The sequence below is a fragment of the Ahaetulla prasina genome, chromosome 1 (assembly GCF_028640845.1).
Source record: "Ahaetulla prasina isolate Xishuangbanna chromosome 1, ASM2864084v1, whole genome shotgun sequence".
Classification (NCBI taxonomy): Eukaryota; Metazoa; Chordata; class Lepidosauria; order Squamata; family Colubridae; genus Ahaetulla; species Ahaetulla prasina.
In genome coordinates, this window is record NC_080539.1 from 189,257,508 (window position 1) to 189,279,162 (window position 21,655).

Genomic DNA, 21,655 nt, shown 5'->3' on the forward strand with positions numbered 1-21,655 from the left:
GAATGACACCAGACCCACACTCACGAGGTCCACACAGGATGTCACTACCACACATCCACCCAGAAAGCAGACCCAAACCCACACTGATCAGGAAGCACGACCAAGGACCAGAAGCCAGACCGCAGCTGCAACATTAGCCATTTCAAACCCCTCCAATCCATACATACAGCAGACAGACACCCACTATGAAGATGTAGCACGACCACAAACACGAAGCCAAACAACAGCAATGCAACTCACCAGCTCAAATCCCCCTGCAACTCAGATTAATCTGAGCACAACCAAGCCCCCACCCAAACAGGACACCCCTCCAGCCAATCAGAGCACAAAACCCCCCCCATCGAATCAGATCACAGCCAAGCTCCCACCCAATCAGTTCAAACCCCCACTAGCAGTTAAAAAGGAAGAAACAGCTGCAATCACACATTGCTCCCAGAAGCACGGTTGAAGCCTGAAGATGACGAATGAGACTTGTCAAACGCCGCCAAGACACTTCCAATTTTACGCGGGAGAAAACCCGAATAACCAAAGACCTACATATATATAAAGGAATATATATATAAAACCCGAATAACCGAATAAAAGGAATATATATATATATATATATATATATATATATATATATATATATATATATATATATATATATATATATATTCCTTTATGTTTATTTTATTTTAATCACTATAAAATATTTAGACTTTTATATTGTATAATCATTGGTGTATTTCTGTAGTAGCAATTTCTTGTTCTAAATTATTTATAAAAATGTACTAAAAGAAGTAGGGGGATCCTGCATTTAATGAGTCCTTCGGGAGAAGGGCAGTATAAAAATTTAATAAATAAATAAATAAATAAATGATGAAGAAATATATTTAAAATTAAAACAGCACAAATGAACTGCAATACATTTTTACTTTCAAAGCACATGCAGTCCTGTCCTGAAAGCTAAGCATTTGAAGCATTTGGTAACTCTAATTTTAAATCCAGAAAATATGTTTGGAGAACAGTAAGTAAAATCTTCATGGAAAAGCAGACCTAAAACTAGTTTGCTAAGTTGAATGAAGTCCAAATCTAATACATGCATAACAATGATGTATTTTCAGAACTACAAAAATGATGTAAGTGACTTGTGTAATAGTTTTCACTCTGTTGTATAAATAAAAAGTGCCTTCTTCAATTGTCTCTTTTTTTACTGGAAGAAGTATCTACGCCAGCAGCTAAAATTTTAAGGCAAAACTGCATAACTTGAATTGTGATCATTGATTTAATAAGAGAGTTAATAATATTCACGACACATTGATTCAGCAGCACTTTTAAGCCTAAATTTGATTGTAGCATTTTTCTATAAACTCAACTCGAGGAGTACCTGTATTTTCAGAAATCTGCAAGCATTTAATTTTTAAAAGAGAAGTCAACATTTTCAGGTGTCCATCCAATCTATTCAATACTAACAAAACTTCCGATAAATAATTAAGTAAACATAACTCCTCAGAGAGCCATTTTTCAGAGGAATCCTGATTTTTACCTACTCAAGTTTACATGGTTGTATTTGGAATATATTTCCTATGCACCAGGAGTTCCCAACCTCCTGGGCTGTGGCACACTACTGGGTCATGGCACATTGGGAACCAAGTTGTGGAAGTGGCAGGCAAAAGTTGTGGAAGTGCCGCTTGTGCAAATGGAGTTGTATGCCCATGGAATCATCCCTTCTCCCCATATGCCGGTCCACCAAGGTCGAGGACCACTGTTATACACCACTTTCCAAGGCCCTCCTATGAACATTCTAATGAATGAATACATTGCTGAGCATATTAAAGACACTTCCAAAACCAGTGGATTAAAACTGAATCAACAAGAACCAGGAGCTGACATATGTACCTTGTTAATATGCAACTGCTGTTGTTGAAATTGTTGTTTGTGTTTTTCCAAGAACTGCTGATGTTGTTGTTGGATCACCAATTGCTGGAGGGCCTGTGCATTCTGGGGAAGGGGAGCAGACTGGGTGCGCCCCAGAGGACGGTGCTGCCGCAGTTTGTGTATTGAGGGAGACAGTCTATCAGCACCCACAAGAGATTGTGCATGGAGAGGGAGTGCCCCTAGTCCTGAAAGAAGGTATTAGAAGGTAATATGCAGAAAACCAGTGGAGAAGAAAAAAGAACAGAAAAGGAAGGAGAATCTTGTAAATAATTATTTCCATTATAGCAACATGATTTTTTTTACTTACTTGCTAACATTTATATCCCAAGCAGTTCCAGACTCCAAGTAGCTAATGTAAGTTAAAACTTATAAAATAAACATGCAAATATAAATATAATTATTACAATAAAAAACAAGAAATGATGCGCATGTGCATAGGGACAAAAAAGGGACATAATGACATTCTGGTGAGTGGGCGGAGCCTCCCACCACTGGCGTTGGTTTGCGCGAGCCGGATAGATCCGGCCGGATTTCACCATTGTCTATATTCCAATTTGTGACCTACCCTATATAAAATAAAGAAAAACCTATTGGAAGTTACTAATTTGATCATAAACATTATTAAAATAATAATTTTTAAGTAACTTGACTCAGCAAATTTATTCCTCATTGCCACCAAGAATAGTTACTGAATTCCTAGTAGAAAACTCAAAATTTTAAATATGTAAATCATTTCAAAAAATGATTCGAGGAATGGAGTAATTAGAAACTGGAAAAAATAGCCATCCTTATAGCACTATAGTACAAGTATGCAGGAACCTCAGACAATGCCAAGCTCTAACAAAGCCACCAATGCTGTTTCTTACTTAGTATCAAGTCAACTAGTTGTTGGAAGAAGCACCTTTACCTGAGACCAATGGATTTTGTGCAGTTGACTGTTCCAGTAAAACCATGTGTTGAAGAAGAGGGCTATGTGTTGATCCCCCTTCTCTATCCACTGCCGTGCTGTTCAAATAAGGAGTGATATGGGTGCCAGGAAATATGGAGATTCGTTGTTGTAATGATGGAATAGTAAGTCTTTCAGAATCTTGCTGTCCTGATCCACCCTGCAAGCATATACCATTACTGAATTTCAAAAGTGATCTATGAATGAAGTTAAGGTAATGACTCCATTTAAATTATACTTTCACTTACAGTACATGGGGCTGCTGCAGGTAGTCCTAAGGTTATATTAGGCAATGAGGGAGAAGTGTACAATGGAAGCTGTGTTACTGAACCTTCATGATTAACCAGTCTATGAGCCAAGGTGGTCTGAAAGAGAGCCAAAAATCCTGCCTCAGAATAATACCATTATATAAAAAACAAATACCTCATGTGTAATCATTATTTGGAGAAGCTTAAGGTATATTCTTTGGGAGAGGAGAGTCAAAAGAATTTAGAGGAGCTCTATCAACGATATCAATTAATACAGTATACAGTATTAATCAGAGCCAAGAGTTTGTTGTATTCATCAAGTACTGAAACATACGTTAACTCTGCTCAATATAAATTGTAAGTAACAACAGGAAAATGTGAATGGAACATTTTTCCCCACTACTACAGAAGTGTCAAATTCCTGGCCCATAGGCCGGATGCGTCATGCGCTGGCCATGTCCACGCCTGGTTTAGCGAAGGGGAAAATAGTCCTAATACGTCATGTGACGCCGCTATGATGCTGTGAGTTTGACACCCCTAAACTATTACAAAAGGTCTTAGTGACAACAAAATTATCTCAAGTAGGAGATTTTACTAAAAATGAAGAGCATACCAGGCTGCTCTGCTATTATTTTAAGAGCACAGATATTGATTTTATTATAGGATTAAATTTATTACTCTATCTAGCTGGAATGTTAAACCAATGGGGGAATAACAGAAACCTCCCACTTTTACAGAAGGATAAGACTCAATGAAAGAAGGATATTGAAAATGTAAGCCTTATTCTATCAATTATTATCAATGTATAAAGTAAGTTAAAGGAAATGAACAATGGAAACAGCAAATGGAATTCCTGGTTATCAAACTGACTGCAGCATTATAATTTAATTCCACCATTTGAAAAAGATGTGAACATTTTTCTTCTACTGGAGAAATCAGCATACAAAAATCCATTAAGTTCAATTGAACATGACTATATTGTATACCATCTTTCTCCCAAAAACTAAGAGAGACTATGTAGAAAATCAAATCTAAAGAGGAAATGATCCTTTGGAGCAGGGGTCCCTAACTCCCAGTCCGTCGATTGGCATCGGTCCACAGCACACTAGCAACCGGTCCATGCAAACAAGTGAAGCACCATCCGGGGGATGCTGGCAGTATGCAAAACCATGTTCCCTCTGGTCTGCAGAAAAACCTCTCCGTGGAACTGGACCCTGGTCCCCAAAAGGTTGGGCGTCACTGCTTTGGAGAAAACATAGCACCTGAACCCAAATATGCTTTTTCCCAGGACTGAGCTGCAGTTGAAGAGAACAGCCACTTGGTCCTGGGAAAAGCCACAGTTGCTTCAAAGAGTTATCAATAGGTGCTTTACACAGGCACATGTTCTGAAACACTTTTTCCCTTCAAATATGATACCTGTGTGGTCTTAGTACAACAGCTGATCCCCAACACACAATAAGCCCTTGAGATACAGTGAAGTGGAGGGAGCATAATATTGTTGAAGAAAAAATCTTCAGAATCAAATTGTTCATCGAGAGATTTGAAAAGAAGTGTTCACTATTAATAGCCACACTGTTTAGACTGCAGATGAATGCTGTTTATTGATTCAATCCCAGGATCTCAGTCAGAAACCAGAAGATAAGTAGTAGGCAGAATATAACAGCAGAATTGGAGAAATTATTTCATAGCTTGGAAAGTTTCATATCAGGATTTTACAAAGAATTATATGTGGTGTTACTGTACTACTGGAGATAGTTGCCAATTAAATGATACAAAGGAACACAATTCAAGGAATTGGTATAAGGCTTTAAACTATCTCCAAGTTTAAATCTGTACAGTATGTATATGAAAATATTTCTCAGATACTCTTCTTTAAATGCTACTATTTAAATGAGACAAGACACTATGGGAAAGAGAAAATTTAGAATGACATATTTTATTTATACAATTCTGACTCCAGGAAAGTTTAGTTGGTACATCCATTATTATTTTTTAAATGTAACAGAAATATTTTCTCAGGCTTTCAGGCTCTTATGAAACCCCGCCCCCCACATACACACTTATTCAGATTATTTAGCTGATGTACTAAAAGTTGCTAAGAAGCCTAGCAGATATGCAAGGAACACCCTCTTAGCATAACTCATCACCAACGGGCACAAACACTCTCTACCTGATAACCAGATTTAAAAGTCAAATGGAAATGAATCTAGATACTCCTCCACCCATTTAAATACCACCCATCTTGTCATGAGGTGACTCTAGGTGGCTTACAACCAAGTAAAAGCAACAAGTGTTAAAATATTAACCAAATAAATATTAACATTAAATTGACATACAATTAACAAAGATGGCAAGGAAGGAAGCAAGATGCACATGAGATAGAGTCTTATCTCAGTCCATTAACAACCTTCAATATGACCTGCCTCAATTAGAGCTGCAGGCAATTGGCAGAGCCAGATTTTCAAGCCCTTTCAGAAGGCCAAAAGGGTGGGTCCAGATCGCATCTTAGGTGACACAGTCTTCCAGAGGGTAGGAGCCATGACAGAAAAGAGTCTTCTGCCTCCCACCAACCAGAATTTCTTGGCTGACGGGATCTGCAGCATGCCCCTTCTGCCACAGCAGGTGGGCAAGCCATTAGGGTTAGATGATTCCTCAAGTAACCTAGACCAAATTAAGAATATGTCACTGACTGAACCTACTTGGCAATCACCATCTTTCACCAGGCTTTCACCAGCCAGGAAAGGCAGGGATCTAATTGGCAGGTAATTGTACTGACAGAATTGAGGACCCTGCCCACTTCATCAGGTCCAATACGATTATACTGTTCCCAGCTTCTGGACTCTTCTCCAAGATGGATGCTGTAGGGTGAGATTTTTTTCTTTCTCTTATCCATGATCTGCTATCTTTGTTCCAGAGCTGGCTCTTTGGCAGCCATGTCCCCTGGATTTGAATGGGGGCACTTAGGAATGACCCAAGATGACTTTTGGATGGCTGTGGATCCACCTTGGAGGGGGAATCTTGAAAATTACTACTCCTTGTGGGAGTAGCTAGAAAGTCAAGGGACTTTTACATCTCTTCCTATGGGCAGAGCATTTCTTAATCAAGCCTGGGACTTTTAACTTCACTTTTTGAACTTTTGTTTTTTATCTTTAAATGTTAATTGGCTTGTTGATTTATTTCAACCCACTCCTGGACTTTATCCTTCTGCTTTATCTTTGATTTATTTGGTTGCTCTTACCAATTTCCGTATTTCCGTAGAGAAACTAAACACTTTTCTGGATGGTGAAAATATTTATATTTGGACTATATTTTACTGAATAGTTACTGTAGGGAATCTGTATTTTATTAGCTTGGATCAAAACAATCAGAAATAATTGTGTTGGGTTTTTTTATCCCCTCTGCTCTGCTTATCTGCTTCACTGAGTACAAAATATTGGATTATAAAGAAAAGGTGGGTGACACTGGGGGTGGGGATGGGAAGAGACTGCTTAACAACAGGCGATCTCTAGTCAAATTTATTTCTCAAAGGTCTGATGAACTCATAAAGTCCATGGAAAACATTCTGAAGAAATAACTCTAAATATTTTAAACTCACAAAAGAAATCTGTTTTCAAAGCAGCAGATGTTTGAAAACAATATGTACCCAGAAACAACACAGACTGTGGAAAATCAAAGTCAAGAGGAATGTGACTTTCCAACAGTAAAACGGCCGAGAAGAAACATGAACCTAGAAATAACAGAGATGATTTCATACGTCTTTTTGAAGTTCAATCTGGTGTTTTAATATAATTGTAGAAAACTTTCTGGGTAGATAAGTGGCTATTGTTTCTAAGACATGGTCTGATTTCTTGTAAATTATGGGTAATAATTTTGTTGCTGCATAGTAGGGTGCCTGTTTGTTCATTTTGTTCTTTGTTCTCAGCAATCGGTAGGCTGTCGATGTCAATGTGTCTGTTTATTGACATTGGTGGAAAACCAACAATGTTAATCCATTTAAGATACTTTTTCTTTTTAAAGTCTTGTTTGTTGTTTTTTCTTTGTTTTTTTAAAATATTTTGGAGTTTTGTATTTTAACTTTCCTTTAACTAAATCTTATCACATAAAGAGTACAGAAAGGAAGAGAATCTCAGGGATATCAGGGCATGAGCTAACCATGACAGGGGGGATAACGATCCCCTACCAGATCATGTTGCCATAACTTCAACAAGAAAATTATATCTGGGACTTCCGGTTTGGCGTTGCTGTGGGACAGTCATGGGGAGCGGTCTGCGTAACCAGACTGAACTCTCCTTGTTGGGGGACTAAACTCATCTCGTAGGAGTGACAAAGAAAAGAGGATGCCTTCCAGATCATGGAGAGTGGCAACTCTCCTACTTGATCCGAGGCTCAATTTCCTATCCAATAATGAGGAATTATTATGGCCACCGGGAAGCTGGGACAACTTCCGGTTGACGTCTCGCACATGCACAATGAACCACCGCTCTTACGGGGTCGCTGGCACCGCATTCGTGACGGCCAGCTGACTGGCGCACATTTGAGCACAGGAACACGAAGAGGAGCTGGCAAGGCTGTGCATTCATTGTGGGACGGTTTCGCGTGCCACTTCTGGCATGCAGGCTGGCACGCGAGAACACCAAAGGTTCGCCAACACTGCTCTAGAGCCATAATGGCAAATCTATGGCACGGTGCCCAAGGTGGCACTCAGAGCCATCTTTCAGAGCCCTCAAGCTGTCACCCAACTCACCTGCAGCTGCGCATGCACATGCGCCCCAGTTGGTGTTTGGGGCACCAGTGTGCATGTGCGCAATTCCGGAGACCCAGCTGGTCTTTGGAGCTCTCCTATGCATGCGTGTGTGTTTGCATATGTGTGAGTGAGTATCTGTGCACAGCGTGCACATGTGCAGATGGTGCAATTGTACGCAAAGCACATGGGGGAGCCGTGCGAAAGCTCCATGCATGTGCAGATGGTGCAGTTGCCCGCGCAGCAGATGGTGGAGCCGTGTATAAGCAAAGTGCATACCTGTTTGGCACTCAATGAGTAAAAGATTCACCATCACTGCTCTAGGGGGCCAAAGTCACCCTGTAGGGGTGGTGAGGAGAGAGGGGATGCTTTGGTGGTCACAAGGAGAGTGCAGTCTCCTTGTTTGACCCAAAGAAAGCCCCTTTAACCAGTAGAAGAGAGGACGGCCATTATGGCTGTAGTGAAGCTGTGACAGCTGAAGCGGAAGAGAGGGAAGAAAAGATCCTGTAACAGTGTGATTGATCTGGGTACGAATCTTCTAATTTTTGCTGTGGAATTTCCCCCAAAATGTCCCCTATAGAAAGTGGGACTCAACTGAGGTGGTGGTAGGGTGCTTCCCTGCACCCCAAAGAATAGCAATGACCAAGACCTGGAGCTATTGTCAGATCCGCAAAAGAAAGAAAAGACATAGTAAAAAGAAGTAACCTTAAAGATAAAGAATAGCCTGAATTGGCTAGTTTTCAATAATTTAAATTGTTTTAAAATATTGGATTATACTTTTGTTGTCACCTTGATTTGAAAGACTTAAAAAAATTATTTAAGGGACTTCCAGTGGCTCCGCTTCATTGATAGCGGTCTCTTTTAGACTGCTAGCTCTGTGATTCTGTAGAGCCACTCAGATAGCGTTAATCAGCTGTCTGGCGACTTAAAAATCTCTCCCTCGGGCAAAGAGGGAGAGGTGAGCATTTGGGATGAAGTAGAGCCCCCAGGAAAGCCCCAGGAAAATTTCTGGAGGCTTGATGGGAACGCTCCTTCTATAGCTCGAGAAAAGCTCCAGAATCCGGAATGCTTCAGCCTAATGGCGGAACAAAATGCCACGCCCATCTCCGCGACTGAAAAAGATTTATGATGGAATGCTAACGCAGACAGAGCAGAAACAGGAGCATTGGCATTTGTTTGTAAGAAGATTTTAACTCCCTATCAGAGGAAATATTTGTAGTCAAGATTGGAGATGAAGAAAGGAAATGGTGTTTTGTATATTGAAAGCAAATGGCACTTTGTGTATTTGAAGTGAAAGTTAAGGAAATGTTTATTACATCTGCTGGTGTGGAACCTATAAGAAGAATATAATAAGATATTTTTTAAATGGAATGAATAAGAATTGTTTATGATTTTTTTTTTACCTTTTTCTTTTTATTACAGTGTTTAAGAAGAAAAGTTTATTGAAGCTTCTTTTTTTCTCTCTTTTTGGTTGATGACATAGTTTAAAAATGGCTTTTAAGCAAACAGCATTAACTACTACTAAAATTTTGGAAATTTATTCAGCTCAGGTACGGAAATTAAAAGAAGATATCAAGGAAGGTTTAAGAAATTTTTTACAGGAACTTTTGAAGGCTCATCTTTTAGAAATAGATCAAGAATTTAATGAAATGGAGAAAGAAATATTGGATCCTAAAGATGTGGTGGAAGAGCAGAGGGGGCTATGAAAAAGATATTCAATTACACCATTATTGGTATCTAGTATTCAGATGGAGAAAAGACTGGAAGAACTTAACCAAATTAACTTAGATTTGCAAATGAAAATAGACGAAGTTCAAAAGAATCCAATTAATTTGAATTTAGAAAATAAAATAGATGATATCCAGGTTAAGATGGACAGGGTAGATGAAGAAAGGGTTATATTACAATATAGATTAATGGAATACGCTATAAAAGTGAGGGGATTAAGAGAATGTAGGCAGGAAAATTTAAAAGAGATTTTTACTCAGGCTTTTGCTCAGATAGAGGGAGTGGAACCAGAAGATTTTGAAGTTAATATTGAAAAAATCTATCATGTTAATTCTTGGTTGACAAGGCAGAAGTATTTGCCGAGAGATGTGGTTATTTATTTTACAACCAAGAAGATTAGGTATGGAATTTTACAAGCATTTTATAAAAATAAATTTCAAATATTAGGACAAGATATAATAATGATGAAGGAAATTCCTCCTAAAATGTTAAGAAAAAGAAAAGAATTTGCTTTTTTAGTGGATGAGCTTAAGAAACATCAGATATATTTTAGATGGGAGGTTCCAGCTGGCCTAACAGTGAATTATAAAGGAAGAAAGTATTTTCTTAACACAGTTGTTAAAGCTAGAGATTTCTATACCAATGAATTAAAGATTGGAAATCCTTTATTGTTGGATGTTAAGCTGATTGGTGAGCAGATGGTGGAAAAAGTGCAAGATAGAAGATAAGGGGAGGGAGAATGTTTAATTCTAATAAATTTGAATATGGTTAATCCTTATAAATGATTTATTTTGGATGTAAAAGTGTAATGTTAGGGGTATTATTTGAGGAGGATAGACAGTAAAATTTATGAATTTGGATTAAATATTATATTTGAGAGATTGTTTATGGATGTAATGTTGTTATTTAGTTAAACAGAATTTAATTGTTATAATTGATATATTTTGGATATAAATAGGTGTAATTTTAATACTGTTATCTGATATATGTAAGCTAAATTGAAGATTTTAATTAGTACAATTGACATATTGTGGAGGTTTAATATTAATATTAGCAATGTTATTTGATGTATGTAAGTGGTACTAAAGATATGAGAAGATAGAATGTCGTTTATTTTTGGAGATTGGAAAAATTAAGAATTTAAGTTGGAAATATGAACTATTTTTGAGAGACTGTTTAAGGAAGAAAGATATTATAGAAGAATTCCTGATGAATATTGGAAGAAGGAATGTTGTTTAGGCGTTGATCGATGAAGATTGGATATTAAAAACTATGTACTTTATTGAAGAACTGGAAATACCAATTTAACTGGAAGGTGCTGAAGACTTTAGGACTGGAATGATTGATATATAATGGACTGGAAGAAGAATGTCCTTTCTTGTTTCTGGAAGGGGAGTTAAGGTTTTAGAGAAAGGAATGACTATGGATTGTGACTCATGTTGTATTTTAATTTACGATTGTTAATCTTATACCCTGTATTCTGTTCTGGAAAGTCTTGGGGGGGAGGGGGAGGGGAAGGGAAGGGGAGGAAGTGGATATGGGGGAGAGAAAATCTTTTGTAAAACTTTTTAATAAAAAAAATATTTAAAAATTTTACTCACAGCAAAAGCAGAGAAAAAGAGTAAGAGCAACACCTACTGGTCGGGGAAGACACTAGAGCTGAAAAAAGTGAAAGAAGTAGTGAAAGTTGTTTTGACTGGATAGATAAACTGAAATACACAAAACAACACCTGCAAATTGATTATACTTTGTATTTGGAGACAGACTGTGAAAACATTCAACTTTTAGAATCTTTGAGGATTACAAATATGCTGGACAGTGTGAGAGTATGAAACAGTGTGGATTTGTTTTGAAACTAAGTGGAGGTTGCTAATGGACTATTTAACGGAGTGACTTTGTGAACTGCTCTAATATAGGCTTTTTTGGTGTGATAGATAATTGGGACATTGGGATTTTGATAGATTACTGAATAATTTTTTAATTCATTAAAATAAGGCAAAATATTACAACAGGAAAAAATAAGTGTATTACTAAAATAAATATTACTGATGCTCTAAGGTATGCAGGAAGCGATGACAAGGAACCACAGGGAGATAAAGGAATTGATATATGATATATTTGTGAAACCAGAAAACTATGAGAAAATGACACTGAATAATGAACAAGAAATCCAGGAAATAGAGAAAATAGGAAAGAACAGAGGAAAGGACAGGGGAAGAAAAACGACAAATGATACAAAAAGATAAAAAGGAAGAGATAGTAAAAGCTTATGAAATAGAAAAGGCAAATTACACTTAAAAGATCAAAATATTGAAGAGGATACACAGAAAGACATTCCTGAAGTGAGGAAATAACCATTGAAGGGCGGATTGAAGGCTCAACAGTGTGAAGAAGCTGTAGAGATAGATGAAATACTTAGATAAAAAATGAACAATGTAAGAAGATATAAAATTCCAAGGGAGGAGCATGACCAAAATATCAATAAAAGCTGAAATACGAAAACAGTGCAGTGATGAGGGATAGATACAGAATACTTCCTAATACAGGAGTTATTTTATTAAGAATTAGTATAGAAGTAGAAACCAGAAATGGGGGAAATGTTACTATGTATATTCTTATATAATATTATATAATTATTATGTAGGTGTAAAGATTAGAAGTTGAAAGATGAACTTATATGTTTTATCAATGTCTAGATAATATAAGCAAAAGTTAGAAACTAAAAGATTAAGAGAATGATTAATAAACAATGAAAATTTATTAGTTTGGAGAAATAAATATTACTATCAATATGCGACTACAATTACAGTTATGATTTTTACTGTCATTATTAGTAGTATTTCTTAAAAGGTCAACACACTGTTCATGTATTTCTTAAAAGTCAACACACTGTTCATGTAGATATTAAGCTTTTATGTAATTTTAAGAAAAGTTTATAAATAAAATAATTAAAAAAAGAGATGCAAGGCTCAGTTTGCACATCCTGGCCACCCAGATAAAGTAATCCCAGATAATTGTCTTCAGTTTACAAGCCTACAATTTAGGAAATTTGCCACTGAGCGGGAGTTTGAGCATGTAACTTCTTCACCATGTCATCCACAAGCTAATGGCAAAGCTGAATCAGCTTGAAAATTGCTAAGAATCTATGCAGGAAAGCTCACAGTGAAGGTAAAGACCCATGGAAAGCCATTCTACATTGGAGAAATACCCCAACCGAAGGCATGGACTGTAGTCCAGCACAGAGACTGATGTCAAGGAGACTAAAGACTTATTTACCAGTGGCAAATAAGCTGCTTGAGCCCTCTGTGATACAAGGGGTCCCAGAAAAGTTATGGCTGAAGAGACAAGTGGTCAAGGCAAGATATGACAAATCAGCCAGATTTGCCAGAATTGAAGATTGGGGTATGAATTTGTATGAGACCGCTGCCTGGGAATTGAACAGGCCACTGGAAAATGGGTAGCTGTTTACAACAGGTGACACCATGCACCTATTTAGTGGACATTGAGGGAACTCTTTATCGTTCGTAATCGTGTGGCTGAGCAGCCAGATTTTCCATATCCAGTGGACAGGCCAGATGCATCTGGTAATACCACACCACACTTACCCACTGACAATAAGGAATGCACAGTGATAATGCCTCAGACCAATGTTAATGACAGTTCTGAGCGAGCCAGTATACCCAACAGTAGTCAAATGCTGGACACCCCAGTAAGTAGCGAGAAGACCCCAGTGGCCTCAATAAGAGCGGAGAAGCTCTTAGTGGAAAGACAGCCAGTCTTCACAAGAGGGCCAGTCATCACCCGTAGTGGCCGATGTTCGCAACCACCCAATAGACTTAATATGTAGAAAGTGTTGGTACTGGTTGTCATCTGAACTTTTACAATGTTGTTAATATGAAAAGGGGAAGATGTTACACGTGTTATGTCTACCTTGTATGCAGCTTTATTCTTCTCTAGCATTCATCTCCATTGTTTTGTGATGCATTTCCTGCCTCTCTAGGATTTACCTCTAGCTGCTCTTGTGAGGCACTTTTTGTTCCTGTTGTATGTATTTATGTATGTGTGTGTGTGTATACACATACACACACACACACACACACACACATACCAGAGGTGGTATTCAGCCGATTTGTACCAGTTCAGCCGAACCATTAGCGGAAATTTGGCATGGTTTGCCGAATCATTAGCAACCTCTGGCTGGCCATGCCTCCGAACTGGTCACCCAGTCCCCGTTCGCTCATCTCACCCAACTTCTCGATGCTCGCCCCACCTGCCTGCCCACCCCGCCCATCCACTACTTGCAGAATCTAGCCACGTACTTCTGCTCATTGCTGCTGGCAAAGGTAAGGCCAAAGGGCACAGGCTGGTGGGTGGGTGGGAGAGCTGGCAGAGGGGTGATACCAGCAGCGGGTGGACCGATGAACGCAGAGAGGGAGAGGAGAAGACTGGAAGCCCTTCCCATGTGTTTCCCCAAGCCAGCCTGGCCTGCAAGGAAAGCACATGGGAGATCGCGGCACTGGAGCCCTTCCCATGTGTTTCCCCAAGCCAGCCTGGCCTGCAAGGAAAGCACATGGGAGATCGCGGCACTGGAGCCCTTCCCATGTGTTTCTCCCAGCCGGCCTGGCCTGTGAGGGAAGCACATGGGAGATCGCAGCACTGGAGCTCTTCCTGTGTGTTTCCCCAAGCCGGCCTGGCCTGCGAGGACAGCACACGGGAAATCGTGGCACCGGAGTTCTTCCCCTGTGGTTCCCAAGCTGGCCTGCAGGTCCTAGCTGCAGTTTACTTGTAAGCACCATTGGCCAGGAAAGGCCAATGGTGCTCATGAGTAATCTGAGACTCTTAAGCGGGGTTGAGCCTCTCCGCTTACAACATCTTCACCTGAGGACATCGCTGGCAGCCGCTTCCTGAGTCAGGAGGTCCATGCTCTTCTCACTGCTGCTTGGCCTCCTTGATGCATGGAGGCAGGAGGAGGCGTTTCTTTCACTCCGAGACCAGCAGAGTGTTGTGTCTTGCCCGCTCTCACAGCAGCCGGGGCCTTCTTATCTGCTCCCGAACACGGAGGAATGTATGCCTCCCGGCCCCAGTCCTGGCTCCATGCCCAGACAAGCTGAAGAGGAGGGGGCACCTCCTGGTCCCAGCCCTGGCTCCATGCCCAAGCAGGCTGCAGAGGAGGGAGCACCCCCCAGCCCCAGCCCTGGCTCCATGCCCAGGCAAACGGAGCAGCTAGACCCCTCCCCCTCCTCCACAGCATGTGAGCCTGAGGAAAGTTTATTTCCAACAGCTGCTGATTGGAGTGACCCTCGCATCAGAAGACTGGATAGGCGGAGGCAACAGAAGGAAGGGAGGGGCAGGCCTTAATGAGTGCTGAGTCATGGAGCCACACCCATGGCCTATATAAAGGATCTGCTTTCTGGCAGTCTCTGAGTCAGGCAAAGTCGAACTTATCTTGCTGAAGTCACTTTCTGGTCTCCTGCCTGCTCTGAGGACTTTGCTAGGACTTTGGGCAGAGCTGCAGAGGCAAGCCTGATTCGGATTTCCCTGACCCGGCCGTCAGCGGAGGAGTGGGACACGACATCTTGCCTGACTCCTCACACATCTACAAGATGGATCAGCAACAGCTGGCGCTGATTGTGCAGCAGCTACAAGCAGATAACCAGCAACTGCAACAGCAAGTCGCCCAGCTGACTGCTCAACTGGCTGCTGGGAATGCCCCAGCAGTCCAATCTCCTCCTCCTCAGCGCCACAGCCCGGTACCGGTGCCGGAGAAGTTCTCAGGACGGATGGAGATGTTCCCGGCCTTCATGGCCCAGTGCCAGACCTACATGGCAATGCGGCCGGGGGACTTTCCAGATGACCGGGCCAGGGTGGCCTTTGTGATGAACCTGTTGTCTGGCCAGGCTGCGCAGTGGGCCACACCTTTGGTGCTCAGGGACAGCCCCTTGCTGGTGGACTACCAGGGGTTCTGGGGGCAACTGCGCCTGATGTATGAAGACCCCGTGCGGGCCCAAACGGCTGCCTGGCGCCTAGGAGAGATCCAAGAAGGGCCCCGCCCCCTCCGGGAGTACATCGCGGAATTCCGGTTGCTGTGCCATGATTCGGACTGGAACGACACGGCACTAGCGGACGCGTTCAAGAGGGGCCTTTCGGAAGAGCTCCAGGACGAGCTGGCTCGAGTGGAGGCGCCGCGGACCCTTGTTGACCTGGTGCCCCTCTGCCTGCGCCTCGACACCCATCTCCAGCAACGCCCGTCCTGTCGCCTCCAGCAACCGTCAAAGATCGTTGCCCTCCCTCGACCCGTTCCGACCCCGTCCCGGGCCGCCCCGTGCTTCGTGGCCGCCGCCGAGGAGCCCATGGAGTTAGGAGCGGCCAGGCCTCGCCTGATGGCCCAGGAGCGGAGCCAGAGGCGCCAAGGGGGGCTGTGCTTGTACTGTGGGGAGCCCGGCCATTTCGGCGCTGCATGCCCCAGGAAGCGCGGCGGAGCACGTACGCCCATCCCCGAATCCCGGCCTGGCCAGTTGGGAAACGGGGCAGGCCCGGCCCAGGGGAAACCCTAGGCCGGGCACGGACCAAGCCCCCGCCAGACATGGCCGACGTGGACCCCGGGCCCCCTCGGCACCTGATTTTGGACACCCGGGTGTGGGTGGGTGACCGGCCGGAAGGGATCCCGGCGCACGCGCTGGTGGATTCGGGGGCCACCATGAACTTTATGGACCGGGCCTTCGTGGACCATTTTGGTGTCCCCTTGGTTCCGGTAGACCCTCCGATGAGCGTCGAGATCATCGATGGGAGGGAGCTGGTGGCCGGACCCATTAACTTCGCCACACAGCCCTTGCGCCTTGCCATCGGGGACCACGAGGAGGCGATTCACTTCTACGTGACGGCGGACCTCCACTTTCCAGTGATCCTCGGACTGGCCTGGCTGCGGACTCACGACCCTCAGGTGGCCTGGTCGCGGAACGCCATCTCGTTTCCCAGCCTGCAGTGTGTCGACCACATCCGCCACACCTGCGCCGGCCAGGACATCTTCACCCCGGCCTTCGCCGTGCCCCCTGAGCTGCAGGACTTCGCTGACGTCTTCAGCGAAAAGGAGGCGGACCGCTTGCCCCCACACCGGCCCTACGACTGCCCCGTGGACCTGCAACCCGGCACCCCGCTGCCAACGGGACGCCTGTATTCCATGTCCGAGCCCGAGTTGGCCGCCCTCAGGGACTTTCTGGACAAAAATCTGGCCCGAGGGTTCATCTGGCCTTCCAAGTCCCCTCTGTCGGCCCCGGTCCTCTTCGTGAAAAAGAAGATGGGGGATTTGCGCCTGTGTTGCGACTACCGCCGGCTGAACGCCATCACGGTGCAGAATCGCTACCCCCTGCCGCTCATCCCGGAGCTGATGGACCGGCTGCGGGAGGCCTCCATCTTTACCAAGCTCGACCTCCAGGGGGGCCTACAACCTGGTGCGGATGCGTGAAGGGGACGAGTGGAAGACGGCATTCGGCACCCGGTACGGACACTACAAGTACACGGTCATGCCGTTCGGGCTGACCAACGCCCCCGCCGTCTTCCAACATTTTATGAACGATGTGTTCCGGGACATGTTGGATCGGTTCGTGGTGATCTACCTGGCGACATCCTGGTCTACTCCCGGTCCAGGAAAAGTCACCTCCAGCACCTCCGCCTGGTCCTGCAGCGCCTGCGGGAGCACCAGCTCTACGCCAAGCTGGAGAAGTGCTTTTTCCTCCGGTCGTCCATCGAGTTCCTCGGGCACATCATCTCACCCGAGGGGATCACCATGGACCCGCGCAAGGTGGAGGCCCTGAGCAGCTGGGAAGCCCCGCGTCGGGTGAAGGATGTCCAGCGGCTGCTGGGCTTCGCCAATTACTATCGGACCTTCATCCCGGGCTTCGCCACGCTGACGGCCCGCCACCCAGCTCCTCCAGAAGAAGGTCCTGCCCGTGGGGTCCCCGCAGGAGGAAGCCTTCACGGCTCTCAAGAAGGCTTTCGGCATGGAGCCCATCCTGCGACATCCCGACCCGCACCGGCCTTTCGTGGTGGAGACGGACGCCTCCAACGTCGCCCTCGGAGCGGTGCTGCTACAGGCCCCGGCGGATGGCGGCACTCTTTTTCCCTGCGCGTACTACTCGCGGAAGCTCAACCCTTCTGAGCGCAACTATACCATCTGGGAAAAGGAGTTGCTGGCTATCAAGGCCGCGTTCGAGGCATGGCGGCACCACCTGGAGGGGGCCCGGCATCAGGTGGAGGTCCGAACGGACCATCGGAACCTCGAACATCTCACCACGACTCGGAAGTTGAACCAGCGGCAGATCCGGTGGTCGCTGTTCTTCGCCCGGTTCAACTTCCGCGTCACCTATATCCCCAGCGGCCACAACCGGAGGGCGGACGCCCTGTCCCGTAAGCCGGAGTACCTGAGTGCCCAAGACCCTCTTCCTCCACGGACAGTACTGCCAGCGGAAGCCTTGGCCGCCGCCCGGGAACCAGTGGACTTACGGGCCCGGGTGCGAGAGGCGCAGCGCCAAGACGCCTGGTCTCAGCAGCAGCAAGCAGAGGCAGGCCCCACGTCTCCGTGGACATTGGAAGACGACGTATTCAAGTTCCGGGGGTGGTTGTATGTGCCCACGGGACCGCTCCGGTCCCTCGTCCTGGCCCAGTGCCACGACAACCCTGCCGCGGGCCATTTCGGGTTTTTCAAGACTCTCAACCTGGTGACGCGGACCTTCTGGTGGCCCCGGGTGCGGCATGATGTCCATGCCTATGTGACGTCTTGCGTGCCATGCTGGTAAGCCAAGGCCGCCACAGGGGCCCCTCCCGGTCTCCTCCAGCCCTTGCCGACTCCTGACAGACCCTGGGGGGCGATTTCCATGGACTTCCTGACGGACCTGCCGCCATGCTCGGGGTTCACCACGGTGCTGGTGGTGGTGGACATGCTCACCAAGATGGCACACTTCATCCCGTGCCGCGGGCTGCCCACCGCCACCAAGACGGCCCGTCTCTTCTTGCAGCACGTCTTCCGCCTCCACGGTCTGCCGGACAGGGTGGTGTCGGACCGTGGGGTGCAGTTCACGGCTCGCTTTTGGAAGAGCCTGATGGCCGCATTGGAGGTGCAGGTGTGCCTGTCGTCGGCGCACCATCCGGAGACCGACGGCGGGACGGAGAAGGTCATCGGCGTCCTGGAGCAGTACCTCCGGTGCTTCGTGAACCAACAGCAGGACAACTGGGCCGATTACCTGTCCCTGGCGGAGTTCGCATTCAACAACTCCCAACACACCTCCACCCAGACCACCCCGTTCCTGGCCAACTTGGGGTACCATCCGCGGCTCTTCCCTCTGGCGCCCCCGGACTCCCCGGTTCCCGAGACACAGTCCTTTCTCTCCGAGTTGCACACGGTCCAGCAGATGGTGCGTCGGCAGCTGAATCGGGCGAAGGAGGACTACAAGCGGGTTGCTGATCGTTCCCGACGGGCAACACTCCCGCTGGTGTTTGGAGACTGCGTGTGGCTCTCCACAAAGCATCTCCCGTCCGACCGGCCGGCGAAGAAACTGGACCACCGGTTCATCGGTCCGTTCCCCGTCGAGGCGGTCATCAATCCGGTGGCCTACCGGCTGACCCTGCCGCGTTCCATGCGGATCTATCCCGTCTTCCACCGGTCCTTGCTGGTCCCTGAGGCCCCGCCGTCTCCCCTCCGGCGTCCGGCGCCACCCGGCGCTGTCGACGAGGACGGGGTGGAGGAGTACGAGGTGCACAGCATACGCGACTCCTGCTGGCTGAAGGGGCGCTTCCAATACCTGGTTGCATGGCAAGGGTACGGGACCGAGTTCACCTGGGTCAACGCTTCCGACATCCACGCCCTGGACCTGGTGCGGGCCTTCCACGAGCAGAACCCAGCCTGACCGCATCCCGATCGTCAGCCCCGGGGGAAGGGCCCTGCGGTGAGGGATAGTGTTGTGTCTTGCCCGCTCTCACAGCAGCCAGGGCCTTCTTATCTGCTCCTGAACACGGAGGAATGTATGCCTCCCGGCCCCAGTCCTGGCTCCATGCCCAGACAAGCTGAAGAGGAGGGAGCACCCCCCTGGCCCCAGCCCTGGCTCCATGCTCAGGCAAACGGAGCAGCTAGACCCCTCCCCCTCCTCCACAGCATGTGAGCCTGAGGAAAGTTTATTTCCAACAGCTGCTGATTGGAGTGACCCTCGCATCAGAAGACTGGATAGGCGGAGGCAACAGAAGGAAGGGAGGGGCAGGCCTTAATGAGTGCTGAGTCATGGAGCCACACCCCATGGCCTATATAAAGGATCTGCTTTCTGGCAGTCTCTGAGTCAGGCAAAGTCGAACTTATCTTGCTGAAGTCACTTTCTGGTCTCCTGCCTGCTCTGAGGACTTTGCTAGGACTTTGGGCAGAGCTGCAGAGGCAAGCCTGATTCGAATTTCCCTGACCCGGCCGTCAGCGGAGGAGTGGGACACGACACAGAGTGAGTAAACCAGTGATCTGTCGGCTGCCTCTAATCTGTGTTTACTCGTGAACCCCATGAGTAAATGTGTTCATGAGTAAATTGCAGATTAGAGGCAACTGGCAGATTGTTGGCTTATTCGTTCTGCTGCTCACCACCTGCAGCTCGCAGGCAGTGAAAGAAACCATTGTCTCCTGCCTCGACACATCAAAAAGGCCGAGTAGCAGAGAAAAGAGCATGGACCTCCTGATGTAAGAAGCGGCTGCCAAGCGATGCCCTCAGGTGAAGATGTTGTGAGCGGGGAAGCTCAACCCCCCTTAGGAGCCGCAAAGTGCTCGCCATCCCTATGACACCCACCAAGCCTCCTCCTACTGTACTTCTCTTCCTCCTCACCGGAATCGCTCACAAGTGACAAGACATCTGTTATTTTTGGGGAGACTGCAGGATTGCCCTCATCTGGTCTTCAATACCTGGCTCATCGGCCTCCGGACATCAGATTCCCACTACCCAGCACAAGTTCAGAGATTCTTCTCCCCTCCCCCGGGCACGAAGAGAGAGGGTGAGGGATGGAAAGAGAGAGAGAGACAAGAGACACAGAGACAGAGGGGGGAAGGGAGAGACAGACAGAGAGGGAGGGAGGGAGAGAAAGAGAGTGAGAGAGACAAGAGAAACACAGAGAGAGTGGGGAGGGAAAGAGAGAGACAAGAGACAGAGAGAGGGGGGAGGGAGGGAAAGAGAGAAGAGAGGGGAAGGGAAAAGAGACAGACACAGAGGGGAAGGGAACGAGAGACAAGAGGGGGAGAGAAAGATAAGAGAGAGGGAAAATGGGAGAGAGAGAGACAAGAGACACAGACGTGGGGGAAGAGAGAGACAAGACACAAACGAAGAAAAGAGGAGTGAGAGGAGATGAGAGACAGAAAGAGAGAGAGAGGGAGAGTTGAGAATCAGAGAGAGTGAGAAAGAAAGAGATAAGAGAGAGATAGGGAGAAAGAAAGAGAAAAAGATGAGAGAAATGAGAGAAAAAGAGAGGAGATGACAGAGAGAGAGGGAGAAAGGGGGGAAAGAGACAGAGAGAGATACCTGTTTAAAAGAAAATAGAATAATGTCTCTGAGTGTTTAAGGTTACAGACCTCTGAGTTAGGCAAGCACTATGGTTGTTAAGTGAACCTTGTGGTCATTAAGCGAACACTGTGGTTATTAAACAAGTCTATTTTCCCCAATTGGCATTTTTAAACGGAAACCAGAAGGAATTGTTGGAAACTGGCAAAAACGTAGAAAACCACAGTCACATGAGTGTATGGGATGTTGTGACTGGTCATAAATGTGTGTGTGTGTGTGTGTGTGTGTGTGTGTGTGTGCATGGCTGTCAAAACTCAAAAAACAGGTCAAGTAGCTCTGAGGAGGTCAGTTGTAAATTTGAATATTTGCTAAGCAACGGGCCATTCAGCAAGGACCACTTGTATTTTTGGTTTGCCTTAAGGGTTCAGAACTGTATGGAATCTGGTTTCCTTTGACCCTTTGGGGGATTGCAAAAGGTCCAGATGCAGGAATCCTCATAGGGGGAACTAGGATCATGACCACCTAGCCATGCCCACCAAGTCACATCACCACCTAGCTA

General features: G+C 45.8%; 1 protein-coding gene across 15 annotated transcripts in view; it reads right to left on the reverse strand.

Moving 5' to 3' along the window:
• Positions 1 to 21,655, reverse strand: part of HDAC4 (histone deacetylase 4) — a 612,734-nt gene that overhangs the window by 252,183 nt on the left and 338,896 nt on the right. For 14 of the 15 annotated variants that reach the window (XR_009155364.1, XM_058185449.1, XM_058185442.1 and 11 more), the window contains 3 exons: positions 3,115 to 3,231; positions 2,828 to 3,026; positions 1,882 to 2,105 (listed from right to left, as the gene is read on the reverse strand). Coding sequence is in view for 14 of the 15 variants with exons in the window: in XM_058185449.1 (XP_058041432.1) it covers positions 1,882 to 2,105; positions 2,828 to 3,026; positions 3,115 to 3,231 (540 nt within the window). In the remaining variant the exon portion in view is untranslated. The remainder of the gene's footprint in view (positions 1 to 1,881; positions 2,106 to 2,827; positions 3,027 to 3,114; positions 3,232 to 21,655) is intronic. The other variant, XM_058185422.1, reaches the window with a different exon arrangement.